The sequence below is a fragment of the Macaca nemestrina genome, chromosome 17 (genome assembly GCF_043159975.1).
Source record: "Macaca nemestrina isolate mMacNem1 chromosome 17, mMacNem.hap1, whole genome shotgun sequence".
In the NCBI taxonomy this organism is placed as follows: Eukaryota; Metazoa; Chordata; class Mammalia; order Primates; family Cercopithecidae; genus Macaca; species Macaca nemestrina.
In genome coordinates this window covers 69,204,354-69,215,791 of record NC_092141.1, presented here as the reverse complement: position 1 = coordinate 69,215,791, position 11,438 = coordinate 69,204,354, and the positions used below count along the sequence as shown (strand labels likewise).

At 42.8% G+C, this 11,438-nt stretch overlaps 1 protein-coding gene across 6 annotated transcripts in view; it reads left to right on the top strand.

The window, feature by feature from the left end:
• The first annotated feature begins 1,875 nt into the window (after positions 1 to 1,875).
• The window catches only part of LOC105468171 (leucine-rich repeat-containing protein 37A3-like), a 40,758-nt gene continuing 31,195 nt past the window's right edge, over positions 1,876 to 11,438 (top strand). For 2 of the 6 annotated variants that reach the window (XM_071083309.1, XM_071083305.1), the window contains exons 1-4: positions 2,381 to 2,611; positions 3,362 to 3,495; positions 4,273 to 4,422; positions 7,022 to 7,083. In XM_071083309.1, coding sequence (XP_070939410.1) covers positions 4,393 to 4,422; positions 7,022 to 7,083 — 92 coding nt within the window. In that variant the 5' untranslated portion in view covers positions 2,381 to 2,611; positions 3,362 to 3,495; positions 4,273 to 4,392. The other 4 variants (XM_071083308.1, XM_071083307.1, XM_071083306.1 and 1 more) reach the window with 4 other exon arrangements.

The window sequence follows — 11,438 nt, the reverse complement described above, 5'->3', positions numbered from 1 at the left end:
TACACATGTGCACACACACACAACTGGGATTCAACAATGAGTTTATTGTTCCTGGTAGATTAAAATTAAGCTTACATAAAGATTGGGCTAAGTGGTCCTGGACTGCAGACTCTGTTGCCTTGAATATAACAGTACAATTTGTCAATTATAATGCACCAGGTTAAAATGAGTAAAATCTGTTTGAAGGTATCTTGTTTGTAAACATTTGTCAGATTATAATTTTTTCTTTTGTATTAAAATTCAACTATGGATGTATATGAAACAAAATAGAGATAATTTTTCTCCCACAGACAGAAGTGTCTTTGAATGTGCGCTAATTATTATCTGTAAGCCTCTGTGGGGAGGGACGGCTGCAAAGTTATGAAGGCAGAATAATCTAATTGTGCCTGGATTTCTCCAGGACAGCAGTGGCTCCTCGTTTTATCATCCCAGTCAATTGTCATCATATCAGAGAAAAATTTTCAGGGGGCTAATCCTGTTGCATCAGTTGATCATACTAACGAAAAGGGTGATGTGACAAGATACACATTGCCTTCATCTCTACATTCTGTGATACCGGGCAAATTACCAAGAATTCTACATTTTAATGAATAATAAAATTATTCTGCATCTCGGCCAGGCGCTGTGGCTCATGCCTGTAATCCCAGCACTTTGGGAGGCCGAGGCGGGTGATTCACGAGGTCAGGAGATCCAGGCCATCCTGGCTAACAAGGTGAAACCCCGTGTCTACTAAAAATACAAAAAAAATTAGCCGGCAGTGGTGGCTTGTAGTCCCAGCTACTTGGGAGGCTGAGGCAGGAGAATGGCGTGAATCCGGGAGGCGGAGCTTGCAGTGAGCCGAGATGGTGCCACTACACTGCACTCCAACCTGGGTGACAGAGCAAGACTCCGTCTCAAAAAAAAAAAAAAAAAAAAAAAAAAAAAAAAAAATTACTCTGCATCTCATCATGTCATAGTATTTCTGTACTATTTATTTATTTATTTAGCAATGGAGTCTCGCTCTGTTGGCCAGGCTGAAGTGCAGTGACGCGATCTCGGCTCACTGCAATCCATCATATGTATTCACTAATTTAATCTTCACAACAACTCTAAGGGGTGGGAACTATGTTTTTGCCCCATTTTACAGATATGAAATGAGGAGCTGTGTTGAAGGTGTTTTCTGCGGTTGATTTAAATAGAATTAATAAACTCCGAGAAAATATTCTTTTTTTTTTTTTTTTTTTGAGACAAAGTTTCACTCTTGTTGCCCAGGCTGGAGTACAATGGCGCTATCTCTGCTCACTACAAACTCTGCCTCCCGGGTTCAAGTGATTCTTCTGCCTCAGCCTCCTGAGTTGCAGGGATTACAAGCATGGGCCACCACGCCCAGCTAATTTTTTTGGATTTTTAGTAGAGACGGGGTTTTTCCATGTTGGTTAGGTTGGTCTTGAACTCCCAACCTCAGGTGATACGCCCGCCTCGGACTCCCAAAGTGTTGGGATTACAGGTGTGAGCCACCGAGACCGGCCAGAGAAAAGATTATTAATTGATGAAGGTTTTCTGGCCTAGCGTGGTGGCTCACGCCTGTAATCCCAGCACTTTGGGAGGCCGAGGCGGGCCCTCTCATCCAAGGGCCGAGACAGATACAGACAGCGATAAACACGAGACAGAGACGCCGTGGCATCTGCATCCCTCTCCCCATTCTGTCCCGCCCCAACGCTCTGACGGACACCATCCCTCAGCCAATGGCGCTCACAATGTGCCCTGGAAGGGCCAATGAGCGCCAGAGGAGGGTGGAAGATTTCCCGCCCCCACTTCTAGGCTTGGTTAAGCCATGCTGGAAGGTCCGGGGCTTAGGGAGCCGCCTTTGGCTCTAGTGCCCATGGGGTGGGGGCACGCATGGGCAGGAGTGATGGTGAGGCAGAGGAGGTGGCCCCCGACCTGGGGAGCCTGAGGGAGCCGCCCGGCTGGGAGGCTGGGGGCCTAGGGTCCCAGGGAGCGGGCACCGCCCAGGGCCCTGGAAGCGGCGGGGCTGGGGAAGAGGGGACGCTAGTGTGGGGCACGGGGACCCTCGCCCGGCGCCCACTCGTAGGCCTGGGCCGCAGGCTGCCGGCCGAGTTGCAGGGGGCCTGGCTGCCCGGGGGGCGGGCCGGGGCCAGGGCCGCAGCTGGGGGCGCGGAGCGGAGCTCGGGGCGCCAGGCCGAGCCGAAGTGGGACTGACTGACGCGGAGAGGAGGGGAAGTCGCATCCCGCGTGCTGTCCCTTCTGAAGTGAGCCGGGCAACGGCCACGGGGGGCCCCTGCCCTAAGCCCACCCCGCGCTCTCCCCTCCCTAACAATGGGAATAGGGCAGAAGGAGGCGCCCCACTGCGGAGGGATGAGGGGTAGGTTTGGGACTGGGGTCCGTGGTGCGGTGAGGTGCGACCTCAGGCTCTCGCCTCTCTGCTCCCGCTGGCTCTGGAGTTGGGGGCCCCGGTGGGGCTCTGAAGCCTGCCTCAGACTTGGGTCAAAAGTCAAACTGCTGCCCCCTCAGCCCGCCCCTACCCCAAAATCCGGTGAACGGTAAGAAAAGTGATGCCAAGTCTTCGAAGCCTCAGTGACAAACGTATAGCAAGCACACGTCCACTCCAGAGGTGTTTATTTTTTATTTTTATTTAAATAAGGGTACTTTTCGACATTTAATTTTTAATGAGGTGGGTACTGTTATTTTTGTCCCTACTCGGGCAAGCCTCCATTTTAAGCGAAGCAGTAACTGGTTAAGCTGGAATTGTATTTAGGCCCGGGGCTTAAACGAGGATCCTACCAAAGGGCATTTAGTCTATCCTCCAGCCTCCAGGCAAATTTACCTTCCTCCCACCCTCAGAATTAAGTTGCTCGGTCTGCTTTTAACGATCTCTGGAGAAGAAGGATCTTTTATTTGTTTCTAGTACTTCAGTCAAGAGTAGGTTTTACTTTTCATGTGAAATTGACTCTGAAACTTAAGCATAATCTTGAGACAGTCGGGATGATTAGAGAGGTTTTACTTTGCTAAATACGATTAAATGTGGCAAGGGTCTTCTTTTAGATCATTAACAAATCACGTTAAATGTTTATGAAGTACCCTGGAAAATTATTCTTTCTGGGATTTTGGCTAATTATTTGATAAGCAATTTTACATTATCTAAAATATGTTACATATTTATTTCTCTTTTTATGTAAAGTGTGTTTCTGCACATATTTATGGAGACACACACACATTTGCCCTTTTCTAAAGGGGACTGTCTTTTCTATACGTCGTAAAATGTGGTGAGACAAGTAGTACTTCAAGATCCCTGCCCAGGTAGTTTAAACTATTTGCATTTTGTCGATTATTTTTTAGTCTAAATGCAAGTCCTCTCTTTCAGATACCTTCTTGAAACAAAAGATTTTCCTACCTGTTTATACTTGGTGATTGAGGGAATTACTAAGACTTCTTGCTCATTTCTGAGTATTGTCTTTATATCCTGACACTATGAATGCTATTTGGATGCCTCTTAAGGTAAGACGTGTTATTTTTTCATTACCAGCCTCATTCATTTTTCTTTAGAATTGGGAATATTGTAATTTTTGTATTTGCTATTCTTCAGTTCCTTTACATGCCATTTCTCTTGCTTGTGTTTGCTTCCTAGGATTGATTGGCTGTACCTTACTTTGTTTTGCAGCTCTTCTTTGATTATTGGTGTGAACGTTTTAATGAAGTTCTCAAATTAACTTCCATTATAACGAAAGGCAGTGTTGTTTTTTTTTTTTTTTTTTTTTTTTTTTTTTTTTGGAGACGGAGTCTCACTCTGTCGCCCAGGCTGGAGCAGTGGTGCATTCTCGGCTCACTGCAACCTCCGCTGCCTGTGTTCAAGCAGTTCTCTGCCTTAGCCTCCTGAGTAGCTGGGATTACAGGTGCCCGCCACCATGCCTGGCTAGTTTTTTGTATTTTTAGTAGAGACAGGGTTTCACTGTGTTGCTCAGGCCGGTCTTGAAAAGAAGTTATTTAATAAACTCCCTTAGTGTTATTAGACACTAGCTACTAAAATAGCCTTTTTACTAACCAGAACTATAGCCCAGCTTGAGATTGGCAGATGTGATAAAAATATACTAAAATTGTTTTTAAAAATTTTACTTCCAAGATTTTTAAAAATTTAAATTCAATCCTGTGGATTAACTCAAGACATATTTTGCATAATATAGCCAGCTTTGAAGCATATTTGTAACTTTAGGGTATAAAAAGAAGAAAAGAAAAATTTTACACCAACTGCCTGTAACTATCAACTTACTCTTGCAGCCGTTTTGATTTTTTGGTATATTGAAAAGTCTGATTCAGTTACGATCAGTGTATGGAATCACAAGAAGATCCATAAGAAACAAGGTGCTGGATTTCTCGGTTGTGTTCGTCTTCTTTCCAATGCCATCAGCCACCTCAAAGACACTGGTTGTGAGTAGATACTACCGCTTTTTAAAATAAAAAAGATATATACGTGTGTGTGTGTATGTGTATATGTACGTGTGCATATACATATATGCATACACTATATATGTATTCTCAAATATATGTACATAAATAAGATATATATTTGAGTATGTTGGTAGGGGTTCAAACACAACTTCTTGTGTATGTCTGAAACATTGGTAAAAATTCCTGGTCTAAATTTATTTTGTAGACTTAAAAATGAAACGTTTTAAATACGTGAAACTTACAGCTAAGTGAGAGCTGGTGCTTCATTTCCAGTTAATTTAAAAGTATTAAGAAATGATTGATATCCAGAACGGCAAAAAGAAAGGTGTCAGGAAGTATATGCCTTTTAAAATGTCTTAGTACCCTTTTCTGGTTTTGGTTGATTTGTGGACGAAATGTTTTTATTGAGGTGATTGGAGTATTTAAGGTGGCAGTTAAAGGGCAATTATGAAGGGATAAGAATGGTATAATATATAAAACAGCTGTGACAAAATTAGAAGTTAAAGAAAGATTAAACATTATTTTGAGAGTATGACAGCTCCATTAACTACTTAACTGTAGCTCAGTTTATCACCAACCTGGGCATTTAGAAGATTAGACCAAGATCAAGACATTAGAAGTGGTTTTCATAATGGATTTATAAGGTGACTTAGCACAATCAGGTGACAGTCTTTTGGGTGGGTCTTTACATTGGAGCATAAATGGGAATTCCTTTTTCAACAGGTTCTTATTGTGTGTTTGTTTCTATAGAATTCTTTTTTATATAATGTAAAAAATACCGTTAGTCATTGTAATAGGATTTTAGCCCAGATTCTTATGCTAAACAAACTCGCATAGTACCTAAAGAAATTAATAGGCCGGGCGCGGTGGCTCAAGCCTGTAATCCCAGCACTTTGGGAGGCCGAGACGGGTGGATCACGAGGTCAGGAGATCGAGACCATCCTGGCTAACACGGTGAAACCCCATCTCTACTAAAAAATACAAAAGACTAGCCGGGCGAGGTGGCGAGCGCCTGTAGTCCCAGCTACTCGGTAGGCTGAGGCAGGAGAATGGCGTAAACCTGGGAGGTGGAGCTTGCAGTGAGCTGAGATCCAGCCACTGCACCCCAGCCTGGGCGACAGAGCAAGACTCCGTCTCAAAAAAAAAAAAAAAAAAGAAATTAATAAAAACCAGAGTAAATTTAGTATTGAGTGTTAAATATATTAAGAGATTGTCTCTTTTAATGTAGTGTGATACCATAGCATAGGTATGTATTGACCTTGTAAAAAAGAAAAAGGCAGAAAACTGAGCTAGAAGTTCTTAGTCCAAGGTATTTAAAGGCATCTGAGAAGTTCTTGTATTTCTGGGCTGACAGGGTAACCAACAGGAGAGAAAGGACAGTGGGATTGGAAAAAAACGAGTTGCATATTGCACTGTTTTCTTACTCAGCAAACTGAAAAATTATAGCTCAAATGTCTGACATTATTCCTAGTTCAATTTACCCAAGATTTATTGAGGACTGAATGTGCTACTTTCTAAACCCTGGCTGTATAAAGGAGAAAAAGGCATGAATCCTGTCCTCTGAGAAGGAAGGGCAAAGGCATGCTGGAGCATGCCACATTGGAAGGACTGAATAGGAGAGGAGGAGTTGCTCTGCAGAATCCACTGTATAGTCAACTCAGTAGCACCCATTTATTTTACAAAGAGAAAAGTGTCTAAATTTTTGGTTGGATAACTAGGGACTGTAGTTTAAGGGCATGGATTTTTCTTTGTGTTTCTTGTGACTGTTTCATTGTATTAATTTATTTGACCTTTTTGACGTGCAGTAATACTGAATTTATCAAATATTCATTGAGCACCTACCTGATGCAATGTTCTACCAGGTCGGAGTGGAAAATACAAAGACTAAGATATGGTCTCCTCCTTTTATCAATTCACAAATAAGTAGACAGCGGCATGCAGTTGTAAAAGCATTCAGCTATAAGTGCTGTAATCAAAGTAAAACCAGCGTGCTTTGGGTGACCTTGTTCCTTACTGTAACTTTCAGGGTCAGACCAGTGTTATATCTCTTTTACAGATGAGGCATCTGAGAGAATAAGTGAGTTGCTCCTGAATGAGTTAGTGGCAGAACTGATGCAAACCCAGATTCTACAGTTTATTCTTGGCTTCTTATTAATACTTTTTTGTGTACATGTCATTTGAAATAGTTAGTTACAAAATAATAATGACAACTAACATTTGTTGACCACTTACGTCCCAGGCACTATGCTGGGGGTTTTGCATAATTATCTGATTTAATCCTTAAAAAAATATAAGGATTCACATATTGTCATATGTGAGAAAACCAAGGCTCAGGGATAAATTCCTTAAGAACAACAACTATTAAGACTCAGCCTAAAGTGGTCTAAAAGTTTTGGAGAGAAAATGACTGCATATTGGCAATGTAATACACCAGTACTTCATAGTTTTTGAAATCTGAATTCTTTAAATGATAGGTTTGATTTCTAATAGATTGTGGAAAATTATTGTCACTCTATAGATGTTAGAATCCCTGATATCAGGTAATGTTTTCATTGCTTTCTTTGTTGATTTCAAATAGATCAGAGGTTGGATTTATGCAAACTTGGGCCAAATGACAGTGATACAGTTAGAAGACAGTAGGTAAGTGTGGAATTTAAAGTTACATGAATTTTGGTTTCATTCAAACTGACCTAAAGTCTAAATACCTTTTAAATCAAAGTATAATAACTGTGACTTCATAGTGTTGGCCTGAATTAAATGAATTAGGTAAAATGTTACAGTGAATCCAGGATCCAGGTTAACTTAATTTTAAAAACTTTAATGTAAAAAAAGTGTGTCGTGAAGAACTGCTGATCCTTTAGGAAGTAATTCTTTCAAAGTATCCTAACATAGTAGAGCACTGCGTTCAGACTTTATAGATGTTATTAAAGTTTACTGAAAATAATTCTCAAAACTGGTTTTTTTAGTAAGAGGAGAGCATGCTATTGAACTTGTTTTAATGTTTAATGCCTTACAGCTTTAAAATCTATGCTAATTGAAAAAAAAACAGAATGAGCAATGGTAGTGTAACACTGGAAAAAGGGAGAAATTGTTACTACTCATGAGGCACTTAATAGCCTTACATGGTATTCAGGTGTCTTGAATTGACCTGGAGGGAAGGGCTTGATATAAAATTTGCTGAGATCTTTCTTAAGAATTGATAGAGATTTGATCAGGATGCATAGTATGGAAGGGCACTGTTCATCTTGGAGACTTCTTAAATTAACGAAGAAAAATGTGGCCGGGCGCAGTAGCTCACACCTATAATCCCAGCACTTTGGGAGGCTGAGGCGGGTGGGTCACCTGAGGTCGGGAGTTCGAGACCAGCCTTGCCAGCATGGAGTAACCCCATGTCTACCAAAAATACAAAAAATTTGCCGGGCATGGTGGCGGGTACATGTAATCCCAGCTGCTCGAGAGGCTGAGGCAGGAGAATCACTTGTACTCGGGAGGCGGAGGTTGCAGTGAACCAAGATCACGCCATTGCACTCCAGCTGGGTAACAAGAGCAAGACCGTGTCTCAGAAAAAAAAAAAAAGAAAAGAAAAAAATCCAATAGGACTTTCAGTCTTCATGATAGAGCAGAACTTAGAATAAGATCATTTTGTTATGAACCCATCAGAGCAGTTTTAGTTACTGAAGGTACTTGAAGGACTTCATTTTACAAGGCTGTGAATTCAGTTCATAGAGAGCTACCAGAGTAGCCACATAGCAAAACCCTATTTTGGTTATTTTACGGAAGTCTCTACACCAGCACCAGGGACTGGTTTCATGGAAGACAGTTTTTCCATAGACCAGGCTGGGGGTGGGGGTGGGGGTGGTTTCAGAATGATTCAAGTGCATTACATTTATTGTGTACTTTATTATCATTACATTGTAATATATAATGAACTAATTCTACAACTCACCATAATGTAGAATCAATGGGAGCCTGAGCTTGTTTTCCTGCAACTAGATGGTCCCATCTGTGGGTGATGGAGACAGTGACAGATCATCAGGCATTGGATTCTCATAAGGATCAGGCAACCTAGATCCCTTGTGTGTGCGGTTCACAATAGGGTTTGTGCTCCTATGAGAATCTGTTGTCGCCACTGATCTGACAGGAGGCGGAGCCCAGGCGGTAATGCTCACTCACCTGCTACTCACTCCTGCTGTGCAGCCTGGTTCCTAACAGACCCTGGACCAATACCCCATCCATCCATGGCCTGGGGGTTGGGGATCCCTGATCTACACTACAGCATTACTGATAATTCCTGTCATTCTTAGATTAAGAAGGGAAAGAGGACTGTATTACTACAGTTATGGACACAGTAGAGGGGTTAGTCTCCCCCAGCCCCAGGAGTAAGGGATGCTGGGCTGCTTGAACACAGGCCTTTTTAGAACTCCCTTCAAACAGGATCCCAGAGATGTGGGGAGAAACTAACTGGCCTTAAGAATGATTGTGCTACAGCTTTCGAAAACTATAATGCCTTTCAAATATGGCTTATTACTTGGATCTCAGTATCTCCCATATATCTTGGGTGGAATATTTTGCTGAAGATCTTTCTGTCAATCATTTACAATCATGTGCTGCAAAACGATGTTTCGGTCAACAATAGACCACATGCCGGGTGCGGTGGCTCACGCCTGTAATCCCAGCACTTTGGGAGGCCGAGGAGGGTGGATCACGAGGTCAGGAGATCGAGACCATCCTGGCTAACACGGTGAAACCCCGTCTCTACTAAAAATGCAAAAAATTAGCCGGGCGAGGCGGCGGGCGCCTGTAGTCCCAGCTACTCGGGAGGCTGAGGCAGGAGAATGGCGTGAACCCGGGAGGCGGAGCTTGCAGTGAGCCGAGATCGCGCCATTGCACTCCAGCCTGGGCGACTAAGCGAGACTCTGTCTCAAAAAACAAAAACAAAAACAAAAAAAAAACAATAGACCACATATATGATGGCGGTGCCATAAGATTATGATGGAGCTATCCCTATACAGGTATACCATTTTTGTGTTTTGTTTTTTTGTTTTTTTGAGATGGAGTCTCACTCTGTTGCCCAGGCTGAGGTGCAACGGCGCGATCTCAGCTCACTGTAGCCTCCACCTCTCAGGTTGAAGTGATTCTCCTACCCCAGCCTACTGAGTAGCTGGGATTATAGGCACGCGCCACCACACTCAGCTAATTTTTGTATTTTTAGTACAGACTGGTTTTCGCCATGTTGGCCAGGCTGGTCTCAAACTCCTGACCTCAGATGATCCACCCACCTCGGCATCTCAAAGTGCTGGGATTACAGGTGTGAGCCACTGCACCCAGGCCCTGTTTTTATCTTTTATACAGTATTTTAACTGTAACTTTTCCAGGTTTACATACACAAATACCTGTCATTATGTTACAATTGCCTTTATTATTCAGTACAGTAACATAGGGTACAGGTTTGTAGCCTAGGAGTCCTAGGCCCTACCATATAGCCTAGGTGTACTCTAGGCTACACCACCTAGGTTTGTGTAAGTATACACTATGATGTTAGCACAATGGTGAAATCACCCAGTGACACATTTCTCAAGCTCCTCACATGGCAGGCAATGCATGACTGCATATGAAAGCTCTTAAATAGGGAATAAGTTTCTAAATTAATCTCAAAAGAAAACAGTCATTATTTACTATTTATGGATTTTTTTTTTAAAAAGGAGCAAAAGTTTCATTTCAATGGGAACTTAATTTGGGGCTACAGTGTTATATTTAACTTTCACCCCAAAGTTGCAATGTGTTTTGAAGTTTTTCCCTGTAAAATAATTATTTTAATTCAATTTAAATAAAACCCACCCAGTAAACTTCAAGCTTTAAGAAGTCTAGGTTCCTATGAAATGTGAGAGGAAGTCAGCACTGATTTCACAAATCTAATTATAACAATAGATCCATCCCTAAGTGAGGTGAATCTTGGAATCCCTTCAATTTTATTTTTTATTTTATTTTTTTGAGATGGAGTTTTGCTCTTGTTGCCCAGGCTGGAGTGCAGTGTTGTGATCTCAGCTCACTCCAACTTCCGCCTCCCAGGTTCAAGCGATTCTCCTGCTTCAGCCTCCTGAGTAGTTGGGATTACAGGCATGCACCACCATGCCTGACTAATTTTGTATTTTTAGTAGAGACAGAGTTTCACCATGTTGGTCAGGCTGGTCTCGAACTTCTGACCTCAGTGATCCACTCACCTCGGCCTCCCAAAGTTCTAGGATTACGGGTGTGAGCCACCGCACCTGGCCCCCCTTCAATTTTAAAACCATTACTATGCACCCTGTGCCTCTGCTAGGCACTGGAATAAGATGAAGCACCTTCTTGGAGTTTACATGCTGATAATTGTGCCAGACAGTAATAAAATAGGTAAGAATGGCTGTGGGGGAAGTCAGCTGGGTCCTAGTTATAGCCCAATTTCAAGAAATTAACATGTTGACTTCAACAGCCTAAGCCTCCTCTCCATGTGTGCACACAGGGTAGATCTCTGAAGGGTGGCGCTGTAACTTCTAGGGTAATAGCTGTGTTGAGTCAAGGCAGGATGACAGTTCAGCCTCCTCCTAGGCTAGTGCAAAGGGCTCTTGACTCCGATTAAAGCCTTCTCTCCCAGACTGAATTGCCCACCCCCAACACCCCTCCTACAGAAAATGTGGAGTCCTCGCTTATTCCCTGGTAGCCCCTACCTAATAGGATGGTGAATTCATTATCAAACATGCAAAACATGCAACAAAAGATACCGAAAGTTTAGCGAAAATGGCAACATTTTGGAATAAATGACTGTAATGTGCGTTGTGCCTGCCACCCGAACTGGCGCCCATTTTGCAGCTCAGTTGCTCTCCCTGAAAGCAAGAGTATGCTCGGATTTCACCTTGGAGGAGGAAGAGTTCAGGCTGCCAGAGCCCGACTAGCACTTCTGAAGATCCTGAAGTGAGCTCCCCTGACTTATTTGGGAAGTTCTGCCGCGCCCCCACCCC